The sequence below is a fragment of the Drosophila miranda genome (assembly GCF_003369915.1).
Source record: "Drosophila miranda strain MSH22 chromosome Y unlocalized genomic scaffold, D.miranda_PacBio2.1 Contig_Y3_pilon, whole genome shotgun sequence".
Taxonomy (NCBI): domain Eukaryota; kingdom Metazoa; phylum Arthropoda; class Insecta; order Diptera; family Drosophilidae; genus Drosophila; species Drosophila miranda.
This window is the reverse complement of record NW_022881625.1, coordinates 1,428,392-1,450,001: the sequence shown is the minus strand read 5'-3', so window position 1 is coordinate 1,450,001 and position 21,610 is coordinate 1,428,392. Positions and strand designations below refer to the sequence as shown.

Genomic DNA, 21,610 nt, shown 5'->3' with positions numbered 1-21,610 from the left:
CCTTTTTAATCGTATGTGTGGCTGATGGATTTTTCCTTTTCCAGGACCATAGGGCACTCTGAATGCCATGGCACTGGATCCGGCCACCAACTAAGGACGATGGCGGACACGACACACATAACTCGAACGGCACAGGTCCGGCCGCCCAAGTGTAATGGGTGTTTGTGTGTGTGTGTCTGTTTTTGGCTATTCTAGCAATCACCAACGCACTGCATTCGATTTGAATTTGTCAGGCCGTATGATTTTGCAAGTGTGTATGGCAGCATTTTTATTCGTTTATGTTTTATTTAATGGCTTTGATGGGCCTGCCCCGTATGATAAAGATTTTCGCCGTAATGTTTAGCCCGATAGTGTCCCGTGAGTGCTATCCGGCGATTGCCTAAGCGCTCTCGGCGATACGCGTCGGTACCCCCGACCTCCGTAGTAATTCTTAGTACGACAGCGTCCCGTAAGTGCTATCCGGCGATTGCCTAGGCATTCTCGGCGATGCCTGTCGATATCCCCGACCCCCGTAGTAATTCTTAGTTCGGCGGCGTCCCGTAAGTGCTATCCGGCGATTGCCTAGGCATTCTCGGCGATACTTGTCGGTATTTCCGCATAGCAAAGTTCCCCTTTCCGCGTCGTATCAATTCGTAGGCCGACAGGGTCCCGTAAGTACTGTCCGGCGATAGCCTAGGTACTCTCGGCGACACCTCTCGGTATTATCGCATAGTAAAGACCTCCGTATTGATTCTGAGTTCGGTGGGGCCCTGAAGGCGCTATTCGGCGATAACCGGAGTGTTCTCGGTGAAACCAACTGCCCCGTCCCACGCTACGATCGCCCCCGTCCGCGGGACTGCGGCCCCCATCGTCGGTCCGAAATACGGAGTCCCGGTAAATTATAAATATTGCTGTAATTTCGACCCTGGAGTAGACTGAGATATGTACCCCAGCCCAGGATCGCTTCCTTACAAAAGTTAAGGTAACACTAGACTTAACATTAACATGTGTTTTCTTTTACAATGGATTGCGTCTTTTCAGTCCGTTCCCGTCCTCGGAGCGGGCTTCATATAAGTGGCGGCGCAAGGCTGATCCTCATATCAGCATCAGCATAGGCCCTGTAGTTGGCTGGGTGCGTACCGCCGCAACTTTGGCATTTAGCTGGGTGCGGTGGCCGAAACCACCGCACTTTACACAGACGAAGCCGCGTTGACAGAAGTTGTTAAGCCGCCGCAACTTTGGCATTTAGCTGGGTGCGGTGGACGAAACCACCGCACTTTTCACAGACGAAGCCGCGTTGACAGAAGTTGTTAAACCGCCGCAATTTTCGCATTTAGCTGGGTGCGGTGGACGAAACCACCGCACTTTACACAGGCGAAGCCGCGTTGACAGTAGTTGTGTGTGGTTTAAGAAATCTTTGTGTTTTATGATTCTCTTTGTGGTTTGTGATTTGAATATATGTTTAGTGGCGCACAGAATTTTAATTTACATTGGCGATAAAGAGGAAATAAAGCTTGTCGGTAGTGGTTGGGAAGGGGAATGTGAATGTGTGTGGGGCGAGTTGGGAAAATGGCTGCTTGGCTTGGCGTCGGAATTTTAATGTATTCCTTATTGGCGTTAATTAAGAATTTTTAACAGTTTAGTTGGGCGGCAAACAAGTTAAGGGGCTCGTTAGTCACCCGACGTGTCATACCGCGTACAAAAGTGGCCGTGTGTCCATGGCTGGCCAGCATTTCGGTGATGTATTGAGTCTCAATACCCACGCTACAAGGAGTGGAAACAGCAGCCGAGAGAGAGAGAGCGATCCCAATACCCACGCTACACGAAGGAGAAGCAGCAGCCAGAACAAGAGCCACGAAGAGGGGAATAGTCGGATCTCTCCCACTCCGACCAGTGACGCCGATGTGATCAACAACTCTCCCCGGCCAGCCCGAAGCCAACGCCTACAAGGGAGACCGAGAGAGAGGCCGCCGTCGCGAAACTGAGAGAGAGTTTTTCATTTAAAACAATGGGGGGAGCAACACCGGAACCAGATCCCACAGGACCCACGACGAGCATCACTAGCATTAATACCGACGTCACACGAAGGGGAAATCGCAGCCAAGAGAGAGCCAGGGCTGGAGCGATCCCATACCTTTGTCACACGAAGGGGAAATGGTAGCCGAGAGCGATCCCAATACCCACGCTACAAGGAGGGGAAACAGCAGCCGAGGAACTCCAGCGCCACCGCTCCTATACGCCATCTACTGATTTGTATATGTACTAAATTCAAATAAAACATGCCATATTTTACATTTTACATGTAGTTGCAGTGTTTTTGGCTGAACAATGGGAAGGTAACACTAGTTACAGTAGTGGTAGGTATTCGGTATTTTTTTATGCAAGTATTTTGAGTAAAGAGGGTTAAGGTAACACTAGACTTACCATTAACATGTGTTTTCTTTTACAATGGATTGCGTCTTTTCAGTCCGTTCCCGTCCTCGGAGCGGGCTTAATATAAGTGGCGGCGCAAGGCTGATCCTCATATCAGCATCAGCATAGGCCCTGTAGTTGGATGGGTGCGTACCGCCGCAACTTTGGCATTTAGCTGGGTGCGGTGGACGAAACCACCGCACTTTACACAGACGAAGCCGCGTTGAAAGAAGTTGTAAACCCGCCGCAATTTTCGCATTTAGCTGGGTGCGGTGGACGAAACCACCGCACTTTACACAGGCGAAGCCGCGTTGACAGTAGTTGTGTGTGGTTTAAGAAATCTTTGTGTTTTATGATTCTCTTTGTGGTTTGTGATTTGAATATATGTTTAGTGGCGCACAGAATTTTAATTTACATTGGCGATAAATAGGAAATAAAGCTTGTCGGTAGTGGTTGGGAAGGGGAATGTGAATGTGTGTGGGGCGAGTTGGGAAAATGGCTGCTTGGCTTGGCGTCGGAATTTTAATGTATTCCTTATTGGCGTTAACTAAGAATTTTTAACAGTTTAGTTGGGCGGCAAACAAGTTAAGGGGCTCGTTAGTCGCCCGACGTGTCATACCGCATACAAAAGTGGCCGTGTGTCCATGGCTGGCCAGCATTTCGGTGATGTATTGAGTCTCAATACCCACGCTACAAGGAGTAGAAACAGCAGCCGAGAGAGAGAGCGATCCCAATACCCACGCTACACGAAGGAGAAGCAGCAGCCAGAACAAGAGCCACGAAGAGGGGAATAGTCGGATCTCTCCCACTCCGACCAGTGACGCCGATGTGATCAACAACTCTCCCCGGCCAGCCCGAAGCCAACGCCTACAAGGGAGACCGAGAGAGAGGCCGCCGTCGCGAAACTGAGAGAGAGTTTTTCATTTAAAACAATGGGGGGAGCAACACCGGAACCAGATCCCACAGGAACCACGACGAGCATCACAAGCATTAATACCGACGTCACACGAAGGGGAAATCGCAGCCAAGAGAGAGCCAGGGCTGGAGCGATCCCATACCTTTGTCACACGAAGGGGAAATGGTAGCCGAGAGCGAGTATCGTATCCGCTTTCCGCTCTTGGGGTAGGTTCCGCCGAAAGAGGCGCTTCAATTTACAATGAGAGCAAAAGAGACATTCTGTAGAGGGTTTTTCTTTTCTTTGCTTTTCTTTTCTTTATTCTTTTTCTTTCATTTGGAGGGTGGAAGGTGCAACAATCTAAAACGGAGGCAGACTCTTGAGCCTCCTGCTGGTGCGCAGCACGAATGGTGCCGGCTGATTTGTACCGGCATTTCCTCCAGCGGGAACGACTTCGGGAGCAGCTACGGGAGCGACTGCGGGAGCGACTCCGACCGACTCGCCTTCATCGTCCGAGCCCCCGAGCATTACGCTGTCCAAAGTAGTGCGGGACGCCCGCAGTGTCATCATGTGCCGGGTGCTGCGTTCGCCCAAGGTGTTGCGCACCTTCAGGCAGCTCTTCTGCGACAGGGTTCTTTTTTTTCGCCCGTACCCAGGGCGAGGACGCGGCGCTGGCACTCGCCGAATGCCACGGCATGGCTGCTTGTGGGCCCGTCGTCCTCATTGCCGGGCCGTTCAAAAATCGTCTCGAGACCGGTGGGCCTCGACTTTGCGATGGTCTGCGATGGCGCCTGAGAACCGGTGGTCGGCGTCAGGCTGGGCTTCTTGGCCAGGCGGCTGGGACTAAGACTGGGCCTGGCGGCGCTCTGGCTCTTGCTCTTGCAGGCGCGCGGCGGCATTTGGCGCCGAACCATAGTCGCGGTTGCCACAGATCCTGTATCCCCCAGTATACTCCCGGCTGAAATGAGACGAAATGAGAAATGAGTTACGACTGTCCGATGGCCGCAGAACCGAGTACTTCCTTTACCTTTAGCTTTGCCTTCAAGTTTTTTCTTTGCAGGCATTTCTCGTATTTTTTTCCGGCTTTTCCGTCTCCTGGGTAAACCTTTCGACTTCTCAAACGAGCAACGAGCAACGAGCCTCTTTGGGTTGAGGGCTCTCAGTGCTCCACAGGGGAGGGGCTGAGAGGCTGGGGTGTGAGCCGCCAGCAACCAAGCGCGTTGCTTTATTAATATTTGTGGGCAGTATATGTCTTAATTTAATTTATTTACATTTTTGTGTTTTTTTTTACAATTCAACTTTAAACGACACTCAAACACACACTAGTACATTTGATGGCACATTAATTTACAAACATATAATCTGCAGCAACGAAACACTTGTAACCTCGACTAGGCCCGCAGCCAGATGAGAGATCGCCGGCCAGATGAGGCCAATACTCAGGGTGGAGTTGACGATCGGCAGCGGTGGACGTAGACATCCTACGCCCACAGCCAGGAAACATCTGCTCCCAGCACGTGCCAATATCAGCCTGTTTCAAAAGTCGCTGGAACGGTTGATCAATCTCAACACCGAGATTAGAATAGCGCAGGACATTGATGACGTCGTTGACCTGTTTTTGGACAATATACGGGTAGCAGCAGCAGCAGCAACAACACAAAATCAACAGCAGCATCCAAACTCACATCGAAGATGGCCACAGCAGCGACAGCATCAACATCAGCAGCGGTCACAGCAACATCACCGGCACCATCACCTTAAGCTGGACGTGGCTACTAGCAAGCTGCTTTCCAACAAACAGCAGTGCAAGAGGATCTGGCTGGCGACTCGCACCATCGAAGCCAGACGAAACTACAGGGCGGCGCAAAATCGTCTTAATAAGGGGCTCACAATCCTGAAAAACAAAAATATCAACAAACTGCTCACAGGGATTGACAACAAAGACCGCTATCAAATGCAGAAACTTTGGAAACTGACCAGCACAATCAAAAGACAGCCGCAGCCAAACTGGCCACTGAGGCTGCCAACTATGACTGGAGGCAAGGCAAGTGTCTCGTGGACAAAGTCAACAGCCGAGACAGCCGATGCCTTTGCTACTCACCTGGAGGAGAGATTCAGCCCGATACTATCCAACTCAGATGAAGAGCGGACCGCAATCAACAGAGAGCGTGAGCAGTCAAAACGGCAGAAGCAGCTACAACCAGACCAGGAAATCAGGATTCCCTTCAGACCAGTCACACTGCCTGAGCTGATGCAGATTGTTGATGCATTGGAGCTGTCCAAATCACCTGGGGGCGACAAAATCAATAACAAACTGATTAAAAATTTGCCAAAAAAAGCGCTATTATATTTAATATTAATTTATAACTCCATTTTCAGACTGGGCCACTTTCCAAGTCAGTGGAAACATGCCCAGATTAAAATGATTTTAAAGCCGGGCAAAAACACAGCCGACATGTGTTCCTACCGGCCAATCAGTCTATTATCTGGCCTTTCAAAGATCTTTGAAAAATTGCTGATGGCGAGATTGTTTGAGGTGGAGAATTTTGCCAAGGCCGTACCCAATTACCAATTTGGATTTCGGCGGGAGCATGGCACTGAGCAGCAGCTGGCTCGAGTCACACAATATATCCTCAAGGCGTATGAGAAAAAACAAGTTTGCTCGGCAATTTTTCTGGACATATCCGAAGCTTTTGACCGAGTATGGCATGAAGGGCTGCTGTACAAGTTGAAGAAGCTGCTGCCTTTAAATTTGTACTGCATTCTGGAGAGCTACCTGGCTGAACGCACTTTTTGCGTGAGCTGCGGAGACGATGATCTGTCAAGAATCGGAAAAATATCAGCTGGAGTCCCGCAGGGTAGTGTACTTGGGCCAATACTATACACGATCTATGCCTCGGACATGCCCATGCCTCACCTCATCCCTGACAGCACTGGCTTCCATCCAGAACGGGAATCAATGCTGCTGTCCACGTATGCCGACGACACGGTGATAATGAGCGCATCTGCAATCCCAAATGTGGCAGTCAAAAATAACCAGCGGTACCTACAACACTTCTCTATATGGGCCAAGAAGTGGTGCATTAACATAAATGCAAAAAAAACCGGACATGTAATATTCACACTGAGGACAATTAGATCAACGGACTTAAGGCAAACGCCGACTATAAATGGACAGGCTGTGCCACTTGACAAATCACACACATATCTGGGCATAAAATTGGACAAAAAACTCACCCTAAGCTCACACATCATGACGCTCTGCACAAAACTCCGATCAAGAGCGGCCAAACTGGAGTGGCTTGCTGGCCCAAAAAGCCGGCTGCCTAACGAAATCAATGCTATCGTCATCAAGCAGCTCATCATGCCCATTTGGCAATATGGTCTTCCGGTTTGGGGCGCACTTACATCCGATTCCCAGCTGCGAAGGGTGCAAAGCCTACAAAATAAAATCATTAGACGGGCAATGAAGGCGACAAGGTTCACCAGGAACGATGCCATAAGGCAGACTCACAATCTAGACACAATTGACGAAGTGTTCCATGCGGCAAGTGGGCGCTTCGCCAACTCCTTGGCTTGCCATGTCAATCCGGAGGCTCGGAAACTATTACTGCAGCCGTATGAGCCACAGCGATTGCAGAGGCCACGATATCTGCAACAGCTGCTCCAACACTTCCGCCCGCTGCAGCCTCAAAATCAGGATCGGAGCAGCCATCAACAACAACATCCAGATCCGGCCATCTCCGAGGAATCGCTTCCAGCGCTGTTCCGTCTCGAAGAGGAGGAGCTGAAAAGAAAGAGACAGGGGGCATCAGACGCCAGGCAATTAAGAAGAATCCAACAACAAAATATCATCAATCCGAACCCCGAAAGGTTCAACGGTTCGATGATAAATTGCTTCAGGAAACGATACCTCAGCGGCCAAACTCCCCGAGAAAGAATAGTGGCTCTTATCTTTGGCCAGCCACTATCTGTCCAAAGGATAATCCTGCCAGATTACGAGCGGGATCCCGATCCAGTGACGCAGCAGCATACCCAGCAGCAGACTCAGCAACAGACGCAGCAGCAGACTCAGCAACAGATGCAGCAGCAGACGCAGCAGCGGACCCAGCAGCAGACACAGCAGCGGACCCAGCAGCAGACACAGCAAATTCTGGCGAGCAGCAACCTGCAGACGTCACATTATCGTTGCCAGACACGGGCTGCAAGCAGCAGCTCACGCACCCTGGACGACAGCCATCGACGCAATCCGCAAGAGGCACTTCTGGACCACGGACTGGAGCAAGTACGACGGCGCCTTGAACGGGTGGTCGACGACGACGACGACGACGACGTCCAAATCATTACCGATGACGCCGACGACGACGTCCAAATCATCACCGATGTCCAATCCATCTCAGATGACGACGACCACAACAACGACGATGATGCCGGCCGGCACATTGCACACACCGCCACAGTCACTCCGCACTTTGGTGCAGCAAGGCGCCGATTATTGGGACGCCGCAATCCGTCCGCAGCAAGTCCAATATTCCTGTGGTGGACATTGTCGTTGTACCTGGTAAATGTAAAAATGACATTAAAATTTGCAAAATTATCCCCTCCACAGAGCAATTTAAAACGGCACAAAATTCACCTGAAGCGTGTACAAACACGCTTGCGACACCGGGCGACACCCCTAGTTGCTCCTCTGATCCTTCCTCATGGGCGTCACCACGGCATCCGGCCTCCAGAAGGGCTCCGCGGACGAGAGTCATCACGGCTGCTGGTTGGCAATGAATGCAAATTTGGACACGCTTGCGCTGCACACATGGCGCATCCGAATCCACGCAGGGGTGGTTTTCCTGCACTTCATGGCTGCTGGCAACCATCGGCACACAAATTTGGCCGAATCCCGGGCCACCTGGAGGACCACGGCGATCGCTCCATCCACTCTGCACGGCGCTGTGCATTGTCCACGTCTCCTGCCGCACCTTACACACGCGCTCATCCAGCGCCGTACGGTTGCGCACCGTGCCAAACACACTGCTCCAGACGACGACGATGATCCAGTACCTGCAAATAGAAATAATATATAATTAAATTAGATTAAAATGTAAATAATTGTTCAAATATTGTCAATACTTATCTGTTTGTGACCACTTGCTGATTTATGTACGTTAATCCTGTGATTGACACATAAGGGCTGCCAGACCATTAGTTTCAGACGTCCAGAGCAGCCATTGAGCCGTTCCCAGGCACCACAACAGCAGCAGCTACAGCAGCTGCAACAGCAGCCGCAGCGCGAACAACAACAGCGACAGCAGCAGCAGCAGCAGTTTGCCAACAACCGCTCCCGGCAGAAGATGCAGCCGAAACGCCAATCTTTCGAGGGATCCTGCAGCCAGGCACTGTTGGAGAATACGCAGAGGATGACGCGATTGGAAAAGAGGCTGGAAGTGATGATGTCACTACTCACCTCGCTCATCCAATCCCAGGCAGTGACGGCAACTCCAGCAGTTCCAGAAACATCGGAAAATCCACCAACAATGGCAGCAGCAACAGTGGTTGCCCCACCACGATCACAGCCACCACAAAAAACGTTAGGGCGAACGCCAGCCGCCATTCCAGAGACGGATCCTGAAATGGATGAAGAAAATGATGACGAAAAAATCCATCAGCCACACATACGAAAAAAAAGGGCTCTCAAAATACTTACCGCCAGCCATTCAGACACACACACACAAACACTTGGGCGGCCGGACCTGTGCCGTTCGAGTTATGTGTGTCGTTGTCCGCCATTGCCCACAGCTGGTGGCCGGACCAGTGCCACTCGCTCTACATTAGGGCCACAATTGCCGACGCACACACACACAAACATCCATTACACTTTGGCGGCCGGACCCGTGTCGCCACAGTAAAATGTGTGCCATCTACTCCTGGCTCCCAGCTGGTGGCCGGACCAGTGCCACTCGCTCTACATTAGGGCCACAATTGCCGACGCACACACACCTACTCACATCCATTTCACTTTGGCGGCCGGACCCGTGTCGCCACAGTAAAATGTGTGCCATCTCCTCCTGGCTCCCAGCTGGTGGCCGGACCAGTGCCACTCGCTCTACATTAGGGCCACAATTGCCGACGCACACACACACTCACATCCATTTCACTTTGGCGGCCGGACCCGTGTCGCCACAGTAAAATGTGTGCCATCTACCCCTGGCCCCCAGCTGGTGGCCGGACCAGTGCCACTCGCTCTACATTAGGGCCACAATTGCCGACGCACACACACACTCACATCCATTTCACTTTGGTGGCCGGACCCGTGTCGCCACAGTAATATGTGTGCCGTCTACTCCTGGCTCCCAGCTGGTGGCCGGACCAGTGCCACTGGTTCTCCAAGAGGGCAGCCACAGCCACAACGACGACGACGAGGTGCTAATTGCACCTACTTCTGACGACTTCGGATGACGCCAATTTCGACGACCAGGGGGACGACGGGGTCGGCCGGTATGCAACGCAATGTCTTTACAAGCATTGTGTTTTGCTATGCCGGCCGATGCTCCGCTGTTTCTTGTCTTCCCTGTAATTATAGAAAAAAAAGATATAGACATTATTTTAAATTGTTATGTTTATTGTAATATTGTAAACGAATTGATTTATTGTACCTGTTTTGTCTCGTCTTTGTTCCAGTGTAGTATCTCTTTTATTACGTGTTTTACCTGTTTTTCCGTCGTCTTCACTCCAGTCTACTACTTATCTGTATTGTTATTTCTGCAAGTGCTTGTCTCTTTTTTTTATATTTTCCACGCAAAGCACCTGCATTGTTAACCTTTTCTCTTTATCTATTCCTCAATTGACTACGTGTTGCAACACTGCATTTTCTGAATTTTCGATCTCATTTTTTTAACCCCTTCTTCCCCCCCCCCCCCCCTCATTGTTATTTTCGTAATTAGTGCGGTTCTCCGACACCCCACTACAAAATTATTACAATCTGTGATAAAAATCTTCGGCGGCAACGGTGCTGACAATTGATTATCGGTTTCAAATCGACTTTCAAATCAGCATCAGTTGCCGCCACACCACCACCACTACGGCCTAAATTGAGCCAAAAATGCTAGTCTTCGCATAAAACAATTACGCCCCCTATAAACTGCCCGCCCACATGTACATGATACATTCCTAGTCGTCTGCCCTCAGCAGGCGGCAAGGGTAGTAGAGGGGACTGAAGACCACACACCGCATTACAGCCAACCAAACATCAAGTTGACGAACTCACAGGGGATTGCAAATCAAATTTATAAGTTAGGGGGAATTACAAAGGGAAGAGACAGCATACTTTTGAGCGTGGCCCCACTTTACTTTCTTGACTCACACCACATACACACACACACACACACTTGACACACTATTACACACACTTGACGAGTCCCCCCTCCCCCCTCTTGACAATTCGTACTTTTGGAGCCTTTTGCCCCGATCGTGGATTGGTCTCGAGTCTGGGTCTCTGTCCAAAGGAAAAGTCGTGTCGTAAACGTTGTGGAGTCGAGACGTGTTCGAGGTTTAGTTTAGTCCCTCCGTCAAAAAGCCGAATATTTTGTGTCTCTCTTTTTCCATTTTCCCTTTCCCCCCCCTGCTGGCTGCGGGCCTATTTCGTGGTTACAAGTGTTTCGTTGCTGCAGTATTATATGTTTGTAAAGTTTATTGTGCCATCAAATGTACTAGTGTGTGTTTGAAGTGTCGTTTAAAGTTTAATTGTAAAACAAACACAAAAATGTACATAAATTAAATTAAGACATATACTGCCCAAAAAAATATTAATAAAGCAACGCGCTTGGTTGCTGGCGGCTCACACCCCAGCCTCTCAGCCCCTCCCCTGTTGGAGCACTGAGAGCCCTCAACCCAAAGCGGGTATATATTGAAAAAAATCCAATAAAAAACTGTGTGAATAATTTGGCTTGACAAAAACTCCACTCGCGTCGGTCGAAAAATTTATTACCAAATCCAACCAAAGCCAATCCAGCGCAGCTATGCCACGCGGATCCACTGCCAGAAGAGGACGACGACGACGAGGACCACACGGCGTCACAGCCAGGGATCGCCCCAAATCCACTGCCAGCTCCGACAGCGCCGCCGACGGTGAAGCCAGCGCCGACAGCGCAGCGACCGGCACCGTGGCAAACGCAGCGATACTGAGACGCCAATCCACCGACTCCGCCACCTGGTTGGAGGCACTTCCTCCAATTCCTGGACCGGCTCCAGCCACCATTACCGGGTATGTGAGGACCACACACCATGCCGACACCACCATCACGGCCACTCCGGCCACAAGCCCCATCCCCGACCCTGACCTGCCCTGCCCCAACAGCTGGGCGGCCATTCCCAATCTCACCAGCCAGGAGCAGTTCCAGATCGGCGACTGGGTGGAGGCGGTCCATACCCAGGAACGCCAGCAGCAGCAGCAGCAGCAGCAGACCATCAGCAGCAGCAGCAGCGGTAGTCGCCGGCTTGAGGCATTGGCGGCGTCGGCAGCGGCAGCGGCGTCAGCCAAAGCACCGCAATGTCAAGCCAAGCCAAGCCAAGCGGTACCAAGCGCGCCAATAATTCCGCTTCCCACACTCCAACAAACACAGACACGTATCGATGCACCGTATGCCGATGCATCGTGTGGAGAGAGCCGGAAACAGCAAGGAGCGAGAGAAGGCGCAAAGAGAGAGTGGGTAACAACCTCGTACCAGCGACAGTACGAGAGGGCACTCGAGCAGCCTCTGCACGAACAGCAGCCAACAAAAGATTCGTGTTCGAGTGCCCGTTCGGGAGCGAGTTCGAACTCGGTTCCAAATGCAATGCACACAGCCAATACCACAACCACAACCACAAATACAATGATGACATACATCAGCACAGCGACATCAAACACAAAAACGACAACTACAGTTACGTCGGCAGCCAGACGACGATGCCTGTTAACAGCAATGTTAACAGGCGGACCCCCCCCCCCCCCCCCACCACACCACCGCCGCCAGAGGAACATCAGCAGCAGCAAACACATCAACATCAACAACAACAACATCAGCCAACGGCAACAAACACAGCCAATACCGATGATATCCCATCCACCTCTGCTGCAGCAGCGGCCCGTTCGCCACTGAAGCGCGTCCGCGCCGAGGTGGATGATGATGATGACGATGATGACAGTGATGTTATGGTTGTTGAGTTTGATGACGATGATGACGACGACAATTTGGATGCCAATCATGCATCGGCCAAACCACGAGTCCGGGAAAGTACCAACAAACAGGCAAGCAAATCCCATATCCCCCAAATTCAAAACCATCCCCATCATCACCAACAATCAAACCAGCAACAACATCAGCGGACAATTACACAAAATGCCCCTGCCCCCGCCCTGCCCCTGCCCCTGCCACTGCCACTGCCACTGCCAATGCTCCACTAGCTCTACCTCACTCACCTGCAAATGCAACTAGTAGTTGCGGCACAGGAACCCACAGCAGCAGCAGCGGCGGCGGCGTTGGGCTGCTCCAGCTGCCCTCCCTGAGTATGCCCAATGCCAGACAAATTCGGATGCTGCAGCGACAGCACCAACCAACGACAATTATTTCCCCCCCCCATCATTCTGCCAGCTGTCCACGACATTATGCCCATTCTGGACAAGCTGCAGAATGACCCGAGGGTGGGCAACAGTAGCTATCACACCAAGCTCATCAGCCGCAATGGTGTCCGTATCCCAGGCCCGCGACATGGCTACCAGGGATGCCATCATGGCAATCCTGGGCGATGGCGGCGGCAGCGAGGCGATGACTGGCCACTACACACACTAGCACAAGAGTGACCGTGGGCTACGGATCGTCGTGCGAGATCTCCACCACTCCACAAGCACCCAACTAATAACAAATCAGATGGCCGAACTGGGCTATTCAGTTAAATTTATTAGAGCCATTAAAGCGAGATCCGATGGACAGCCACTCGACCAGTTCGAGTTGGAGATAGACCCCAAGCCGGATGAAAGCCACCACGATGTCCTCCAATTAACCCAGCTGGGCAACCAGTTGGTGATCGTTGAGAGGCAGGCCAAGCCAGTGGACCCAGCCCAGTGCCACAGATGTCAGGCTTTTGGGCACACCCGCACCTACTGCAGGCGTTCATTCGTCTGTATGAAGTGTGCGGGTGCCCACGCGTCCACGGCATGTGCCAAGCCAAGGGCAGACGCCCCTAAATACGCCAATTGCCAGGGCGCCTACATCAGCGCCTACAAGGGATGTCCGGCATTCAAGGCAGCAAGGGGCCGCCTTCTGTCGCACCGAGTGGCCATGCAGGAGTTGCGTCGCAAGCGCAGCTCGCTTCTGCAGCCATTGCCAGAGCAGCAGCCACCAGCAAAAACAACACCAGCACATCCAGGGCGCCGACAGCAGCAGCAGCAACAGCCAGCTCAAACGCCAGCCAATCCCTGGCGCGGACAGCAGCAGCAGCAGGCAGCATGGACGCCACTCAATGTCTCCTCTCCTGGGCGACGAAGAGGACAACAACAACAACATCAGCAGAAGCAGAAGCAGCAGCAGCCAATACATACAAAAAAACAGACGCCTGCTGCCTCTGGCCCACGCACTGGGCGACGACGTCCAGAGCAGCCATTGAGCCGTTCTCAGGCACAACAGCAGCAGCTACAGCAGCTGCAACAGCAGCCGCAGCGCGAACAACAACAGCGACAGCAGCAGTTTGCCAACAACCGCTCCCGGCAGAAGATGCAGCCGAAACGCCAATCTTTCGAGGGATCCTGCAGCCAGGCACTGTTGGAGAATACGCAGAGGATGACGCGATTGGAAAAGAGGCTGGAAGTGATGATGTCACTACTCACCTCGCTCATCCAATCCCAGGCAGTGACGGCAACTCCAGCAGTTCCAGAAACATCGGAAAATCCACCAACAATGGCAGCAGCAACAGTGGTTGCCCCACCACGATCACAGCCACCACAAAAAACGTTAGGGCGAACGCCAGCCGCCATTCCAGAGACGGATCCTGAAATGGATGAAGAAAATGATGACGAAAAAATCCATCAGCCACACATACGAAAAAAAAGGGCTCTCAAAATACTTACCGCCAGCCATTCAGACACACACACACAAACACTTGGGCGGCCGGACCTGTGCCGTTCGAGTTATGTGTGTCGTTGTCCGCCATTGCCCACAGCTGGTGGCCGGACCAGTGCCACTCGCTCTACATTAGGGCCACAATTGCCGACGCACACACACACAAACATCCATTACACTTGGGCGGCCGGACCTGTGCCGTTCGAGTAGGTGTGTCGTTGTCCGCCATTGCCCACAACTGGTGGCCGGACCAGTGCCACTCGCTCTACATTAGGGCCACAATTGACGACGCACACACACACTCACATCCATTTCACTTTGGCGGCCGGACACGTGTCGCCACAGTAAAATGTGTGCCATCTACTCCTGGCTCCCAGCTGGTGGCCGGACCAGTGCCACTCGCTCTACATTAGGGCCACAATTGCCGACGCACACACACTCACATCCATTTCACTTTGGCGGCCGGACCCGTGTCGCCACAGTAATATGTGTGCCGTCTACTCCTGGCTCCCAGCTGGTGGCCGGACCAGTGCCACTGGTTCTCCAAGAGGGCAGCCACAGCCACAACGACGACGACGAGGTGCTAATTGCACCTACTTCTGACGACTTCGGATGACGCCAATTTCGACGACCAGGGGGGACGACAGGGTCGGCCGGTATGCAACGCAATGTCTTTACAAGCATTGTGTTTTGCTATGCCGGCCGATGCTCCGCTGTTTCTTGTCTTCCCTGTAATTATAGAAAAAAAAGATATAGACATTATTTTAAATTGTTATGTTTATTGTAATATTGTAAACGTAAATCAATTGTACCTGTTTTGTCTCGTCTTTGTTCCAGTGTAGTATCTCTTTTATTACCTGTTTTTCCGTCGTCTTCACTCCAGTCTACTACTTATCTGTATTTTTATTTCTGCAAGTGCTTGTCTCTTTTTTTTATATTTTCCACGCAAAGCACCTGCATTGTTTACCTTTTTTCTATTCCTCAATTGACTACGTGTTGCAACACTGCATTTTCTGAATTTTCGATCTCATTTCTTTAACCCCTTCTTCCACCCCCCCACCCCCGCCCCACCATTGTTATTTTCGTAATTAGTGCGGTTCTCCGACACCCCACTTCAAAATTATTACAATCTGTGATAAAAATCTTCGGCGGCAACGGTGCTGACAATTGATTATCGGTTTCAAATCGACTTTCAAATCAGCATCAGTTGCCGCCACACCACCACCACTACGGCCTAAATGGAGCCAAAAATGCTAGTCTTCGCATAAAACAATTACGCCCCCTATAAACTGCCCGCCCACATGTACATGATACATTCCTAGTCGTCTGCCCTCAGCAGGTGGCAAGGGTAGTAGAGGGGACTGAAGACCACACACCGCATTACAGCCAACAAAACATCAAGTTGACGAACTCACAGGGGATTGCAAATCAAATTTATAAGTTAGGGGGAATTACAAAGGGAAGAGACAGCATACTTTTGAGCGTGGCCCCACTTTACTTTCTTGACTCACACCACACACACACACACACACACTTGACACACTATTACACACACTTGACGAGTCCCCCTCCCCCCTCTTGACAAATCGTACTTTTGGAGCCTTTTGCCCCGATCGTGGATTGGTCTCGAGTCTGGGTCTCTGTCCAAAGGAAAAGTCGTGTCGTAAACGTTGTGGAGTCGAGACGTGTTCGAGGTTTAGTTTAGTCCCTCCGTCAAAAAGCCGAATATTTTGTGTCTCTCTTTTTCCATTTTCCCTTTCCCCCCCCCTGCTGGCGGCGGGCCTATTTCGTGGTTACAAGTGTTTCGTTGCTGCAGTATTATATGTTTGTAAAGTTTATTGTGCCATCAAATGTACTAGTGTGTGTTTGAAGTGTCGTTTAAAGTTTAATTGTAAAACAAACACAAAAATGTACATAAATTAAATTAAGACATATACTGCCCAAAAAAATATTAATAAAGCAACGCGCTTGGTTGCTGGCGGCTCACACCCCAGCCTCTCCGCCCCTCCCCTGTTGGAGCACTGAGAGCCCTCAACCCAAAGCGGGTATATATTGAAAAAAATCCAATAAAAAACTGTGTGAATAATTTGGCTTGACAAAAACTCCACTCGCGTCGGTCGAAAAATTTATTACCAAATCCAACCAAAGCCAATCCAGCGCAGCTATGCCACGCGGATCCACTGCCAGAAGAGGACGACGACGACGAGGACCACACGGCGTCACAGCCAGGGATCGCCCCAAATCAGCCATTTCCACTGCCAGCTCCGACAGCGCCGCCGACGGCGAAGCCAGCGCCGACAGCGCAGCGACCGGCACCGTGGCAAACGCAGCGATACTGAGACGCCAATCCACCGACTCCGCCACCTGGTTGGAGGCACTTCCTCCAATTCCTGGACCGGCTCCAGCCACCATTACCGGGTATGTGAGGACCACATACCATGCCGACACCACCATCACGGCCACTCCGGCCACAAGCCCCATCCCCGACCCCGACCTGCCCTGCCCCAACAGCTAGGCGGCCATTCCCAATCTCACCAGCCAGGAGCAGTTCCAGATCGGCGACTGGGTGGAGGCGGTCCATACCCAGGAACGCCAGCAGCAGCAGCAGCAGCAGCAGACCATCAGCAGCAGCAGCGGTAGTCGCCGGCTTGAGGCATTGGCGGCGTCGGCAGCGGCAGCGGCGTCAGCCAAAGCACCGCAATGTCAAGCCAAGCCAAGCCAAGCGGTACCAAGCGCGCCAATAATTCCGCTTCCCACACTCCAACAAACACAGACACGTATCGATGCACCGTATGCCGATGCATCGTGTGGAGAGAGCCGGAAACAGCAAGGAGCGAGAGAAGGCGCAAAGAGAGAGTGGGTAACGACCTCGTACCAGCGACAGTACGAGAGGGCACTCGAGCAGCCTCTGCACGAACAGCAGCCAACAAAAGATTCGTGTTCGAGTGCCCGTTCGGGAGCGAGTTCGAAGTCGGTTCCAAATGCAATGCACACAGCCAATACCACAACCACAACCACAAATACAATGATGACATACATCAGCACACAAACAGCGACATCAAACACAAAAACGACAACTACAGTTACGTCGGCAGCCAGACGACGATGCCTGTTAACAGCAATGTTAACAGCCACAGCCACAACGACGACGACGAGGTGCTAGTGGCGCACAGAATTTTAATTTACATTGGCGAGAAAGAGGAAATTAAGCTTGTCGGTAGTGGTTGGGAAGGGGAATGTGAATGTGTGTGGGGCGAGTTGGGAAAATGGCTGCTTGGCTTGGCGTCGGCATTTTAATGTATTCCTTATTGGCGTTAATTAAGAATTTTTAACAGTTTAGTTGGGCGGCAAACAAGTTAAGGGGCTCGTTAGTCGCCCGACGTGTCACAGCGCTTCATCTGCCTCGTCGATCATCTGTAACTGTTTCTGTATCTGTACAAAGGAGCCTAGAATTTCTTAGATCTGTGTTCTTCTACCATCCTCTACATGGATTGGTTCCACATTAATCCTAAAGATGCACAAATTTTATAGCTTGAACAAAAAAAAAAAACACATACAATAATCGCATATCACATATTATGTTTTTTGTGTAGAGGGGGAGGGGGAGGGTTCCAAAGTATTTACACGGTCCAATGTTTGCACGGGTAATATAATGGAGATTCTCTTGGTAAAGATTTTATTCGTAATTTATTCGCCCAACTATCGAGAAAGACTCGCGTGTGCCGTACGATACGATCCATTACGATACGATATCGTCTGTGGGCTATATATGTATGTATATTGATGTGTGAATATGTATGTAAAATCCGAAGAGAGGATTACTCTTGTTTTGTTCTCTTTCCTAGATGATAATATCGTATCAGTGGTTCTGGAAGGGGGTGCTTAAACCTACGACGAAAGCTATAATCCAGTGGATGGGTCGGAATAGGTGTCCTGTTCCTCCGCTCAGACATAGACCTCTCCTGTCTTGGCCTCGGGACTGTGTTTGGCGAGGGTTGAGGTAGCACTCGTGGCCGTTGCCGTTGCCGTGGCGCCGCTCTGGGGCAGGGCGATCGTGCCACCGGATGAAGAGTTGTCCACTGTATCCACTGTGGGGGCTCCTGCCGAACGCACCGAGGAGCGCACTGTGGGGTCCTGCAGGTTGAAGCTCAGACTGAAGCTGTTGTTCCGCGAAATGTTGCCGTTGCCGCTGCCGTTCAGGGGCTTCACGGACAGGAGGGCCGTGGTGGTGATGCCGCCGCCGCCGCCCGCACCCGGCCCCACGGTCATGCCGTTGCTGGAGCCACTGTTGCTGTAGCCGTCCTGCTCCTGGGCCAGGTCCACGATGGACAGGGACGAGGGGAAGCGCTGAATGGAGAGCGAGACGGGGATCGTGGTGATGACGTCATTGGGCTCGTAGCCACTGGCCGTTGTCGTGATGGTCGGCAGCTGGGCGTTCGCCGCGATGGGAAGGATGCTCAGGGTCCCCGTGGGAATGGTGTACCCGCCGCCGCTGCTGTGGCCATCGCCCGGTACTCACTGCTGTGAACTCGCTGTAAATGATGACCACTGCGGGCAGGGTCAACGCCTTGACGCAGCACATGAGGAACCCAAAGAAGAGCCACGCGATCTCCCCGCAGGTGGAGAAGCGGAAGAGCTGCAGGAAGCCGATCGGCTGTGTGGGCTCCAGTCCTGCGGCCACCGGCGCCTCATCCAGGGACTTGCCATCGGTTGTCGTCGTGCCAGAAGCCTCGTCCATCTATCGGGGCGACGAAGGCCGGAGGAATAGTGTTACTCAAGCCAAGACCCGCGATTTATTCACAGACACGGACAGAGACAGACGGCACGTAAAGGTTAATTCAATTACTGCCACACTCTCAGAGGCATGTATCTTTATCTGTGGCTGTGGCAAGGGTACAGCAGCTACTTTGTATCTTTTGCCATAGTTCTCTCTCATTGACCCGCGGGGTTAACGAGTAATAGAATCTACCGTTTATTATTGGACATTCCAACGCCAATTTGGAGCGATTCGATTCGATTCCCTTTCAGAGGCCCGTACAGAAATCTGTGTGGCGCCATTCGCCCCCTGCCCCCTCTCCTTGTCGTGGGATGGATGATCACCTTTTAATTGATTTTCAACACTTTGATCCTTCAGATACTGTATCTATGCACTGATTTCTGCAGAAGATCCGTTACTGCTCACTCGGACCGCCCAAGCGCGACTGCTGGAACACCGTCCGCGGAGCCACCCATTTATGTTGATTCCCCGATGTGGATGCTGGACAGAGTACTCGGGCTTGGGCATGAGTACTCGTGAGTGTATCGTATCAATCGCTCGCTTTGGGGTTCACAATTCTAATTGATCTCCGCTTTCCGCTCTTGGGCTTCAATTTACAATGAGACATTCTGTAGAGGGTTTTTCTTTTCTTTGCTTTTCTTTTCTTTATTCTTTTTCTTTCATTTGGAGGGTGGAAGGTGCAACAATCTAAAACGGAGGCAGACTCTTGAGCCTCCTGCTGGTGCGCAGCACGAATGGTGCCGGCTGATTTGTACCGGCATTTCCTCCAGCGGGAACGACTTCGGGAGCAGCTACGGGAGCGACTGCGGGAGCGACTCCGACCGACTCGCCTTCATCGTCCGAGCCCCCGAGCATTACGCTGTCCAAAGTAGTGCGGGACGCCCGCAGTGTCATCATGTGCCGGGTGCTGCGTTCGCCCAAGGTGTTGCGCACCTTCAGGCAGCTCTTCTGCGACAGGGTTCTTTTTTTTTCGCCCGTACCCAGGGCGAGGACGCGGCGCTGGCACTCGCCGAATGCCACGGCATGGCTGCTGGTGGGCCCGTCGTCCTCATTGCCGGGCCGTTCAAAAATCGTCTCGAGACCGGTGGGCCTCGACTTTGCGATGGTCTGCGATGGCGCCTGAGAACCGGTGGTCGGCGTCAGGCTGGGCTTCTTGGCCAGGCGGCTGGGACTAAGACTGGGCCTGGCGGCGCTCTGGCTCTTGCTCTTGCAGGCGCGCGGCGGCATTTGGCGCCGAACCATAGTCGCGGTTGCCACAGATCCTGTATCCCCCAGTATACTCCCGGCTGAAATGAGACGAAATGAGAAATGAGTTACGACTGTCCGATGGCCGCAGAACCGAGTACTTCCTTTACCTTTAGCTTTGCCTTCAAGTTTTTCCTTTGCAGCCATTTCTCGTATCTTTTTCCGGCTTTTCCGTCTCCTGGGTAAACCTTTCGACTTCTCAAACGAGCAACGAGCCTCTTTGGGTTGAGGGCTCTCAGTGCTCTACAGGGGAGGGGCTGAGAGGCTGGGGTGTGAGCCGCCAGCAACCAAGCGCGTTGCTTTATTAATATTTGTCTTAATTTAATTTATGTACATTTTTGTGTTTGTTTTACAATTCAACTTTAAACGACACTCAAACACACACTAGTACATTTGATGGCACATTAATTTACAAACATATAATCTGCAGCAACGAAACACTTGTAACCTCGACTAGGCCCGCAGCCAGATGAGAGATCGCCGGCCAGATGAGGCCAAAACTCAGGGTGGAGTTGACGATCGGCAGCGGTGGACGTAGACATCCTACGCCCACAGCCAGGAAACATCTGCTCCCAGCACGTGCCAATATCAGCCTGTTTCAAAAGTCGCTGGAACGGTTGATCAATCTCAACACCGAGATTAGAATAGCGCAGGACATTGATGACGTCGTTGACTTGTTTTTGGACAATATACGGGTAGCAGCAGCAGCAGCAGCAGCAACAACACAACATCAACAGCAGCATCCAAACTCACATCGAAGATGGCCACAGCAGCGACAGCATCAACATCAGCAGCGGTCACAGCAACATCACCGGCACCATCACCTTAAGCTGGACGTGGCTACTAGCAAGCTGCTTTCCAACAAACAGCAGTGCAAGAGGATCTGGCTGGCGACTCGCACCATCGAAGCCAGACGAAACTACAGGGCGGCGCAAAATCGTCTTAATAAGGTGCTCACAATCCTGAAAAACAAAAATATCAACAAACTGCTCACAGGGATTGACAACAAAGACCGCTATCAAATGCAGAAACTTTGGAAACTGACCAGCACAATCAAAAGACAGCCGCAGCCAAACTGGCCACTGAGGCTGCCAACTATGACTGGAGGCAAGGCAAGTGTCTCGTGGACAAAGTCAACAGCCGAGACAGCCGATGCCTTTGCTACTCACCTGGAGGAGAGATTCAGCCCGATACTATCCAACTCAGATGAAGAGC

At 51.8% G+C, this 21,610-nt stretch overlaps 4 protein-coding genes and 1 long non-coding RNA gene across 5 annotated transcripts; 1 reads left to right on the top strand and 4 right to left on the bottom strand.

The window, feature by feature from the left end:
* Positions 1–3,536: 3,536 nt before the first annotated feature.
* On the bottom strand, positions 3,537–4,508 carry LOC117194875. The gene is made up of 2 exons (XM_033399338.1): positions 4,314–4,508; positions 3,537–4,244 (listed from the first exon to the last, which is right to left on the bottom strand). Exons 1-2 carry the CDS (start codon positions 4,348–4,350, stop codon positions 3,895–3,897), a joined length of 387 nt encoding a protein of 128 aa, XP_033255229.1. The 5' UTR covers positions 4,351–4,508; the 3' UTR covers positions 3,537–3,894.
* A 421-nt stretch (positions 4,509–4,929) lies between these two features.
* Positions 4,930–6,503, bottom strand: LOC117194385. The gene is made up of 3 exons (XR_004474811.1): positions 6,204–6,503; positions 5,388–5,574; positions 4,930–5,180 (listed from the first exon to the last, which is right to left on the bottom strand). It is a non-coding gene; the product is annotated as an uncharacterized LOC117194385 (long non-coding RNA).
* A 9,668-nt stretch (positions 6,504–16,171) lies between these two features.
* Positions 16,172–17,332, top strand: LOC117194384. Its single transcript, XM_033398958.1, has 2 exons — positions 16,172–16,418; positions 16,522–17,332. Exon 2 carries the CDS (start codon positions 16,538–16,540, stop codon positions 16,886–16,888), a length of 351 nt encoding a protein of 116 aa, XP_033254849.1. The 5' UTR covers positions 16,172–16,418; positions 16,522–16,537; the 3' UTR covers positions 16,889–17,332.
* Positions 17,333–18,731: 1,399 nt separating this feature from the next.
* Positions 18,732–19,561, bottom strand: LOC117194382 (multidrug resistance protein homolog 65-like). The gene is made up of 2 exons (XM_033398955.1): positions 19,474–19,561; positions 18,732–19,111 (listed from the first exon to the last, which is right to left on the bottom strand). Exon 2 carries the CDS (start codon positions 19,109–19,111, stop codon positions 18,758–18,760), a length of 354 nt encoding a protein of 117 aa, XP_033254846.1. The 5' UTR covers positions 19,474–19,561; the 3' UTR covers positions 18,732–18,757.
* On the bottom strand, positions 19,299–20,619 carry LOC117194378 (protein tantalus-like). The gene is made up of 2 exons (XM_033398951.1): positions 20,506–20,619; positions 19,299–20,436 (listed from the first exon to the last, which is right to left on the bottom strand). The coding sequence occupies exons 1-2, from the start codon at positions 20,540–20,542 to the stop codon at positions 19,838–19,840; spliced, it is 636 nt and encodes a 211-aa protein (XP_033254842.1). The 5' UTR covers positions 20,543–20,619; the 3' UTR covers positions 19,299–19,837.
* Between the last annotated feature and the right edge of the window lie 991 nt (positions 20,620–21,610).

Coding starts and splice junctions, on each gene's coding strand:
- LOC117194875 (XM_033399338.1), bottom strand. CDS start 4,350: ATGCCTGCAAAGAAAAAACTTGAAGGCAAAGCTAAAG. Junction 4,245..4,313: donor ACTTGAAGGCAAAGCTAAAG/GTAAAGGAAGTA, acceptor GTCTCATTTCAG/CCGGGAGTATACTGGGGGAT.
- LOC117194384 (XM_033398958.1), top strand. CDS start 16,538: ATGCCACGCGGATCCACTGCCAGAAGAGGACGACGACGACGAGGACCA.
- LOC117194382 (XM_033398955.1), bottom strand. CDS start 19,111: ATGGACGAGGCTTCTGGCACGACGACAACCGATGGCAAGTCCCTGGAT.
- LOC117194378 (XM_033398951.1), bottom strand. CDS start 20,542: ATGGCTGCAAAGGAAAAACTTGAAGGCAAAGCTAAAG. Junction 20,437..20,505: donor ACTTGAAGGCAAAGCTAAAG/GTAAAGGAAGTA, acceptor GTCTCATTTCAG/CCGGGAGTATACTGGGGGAT.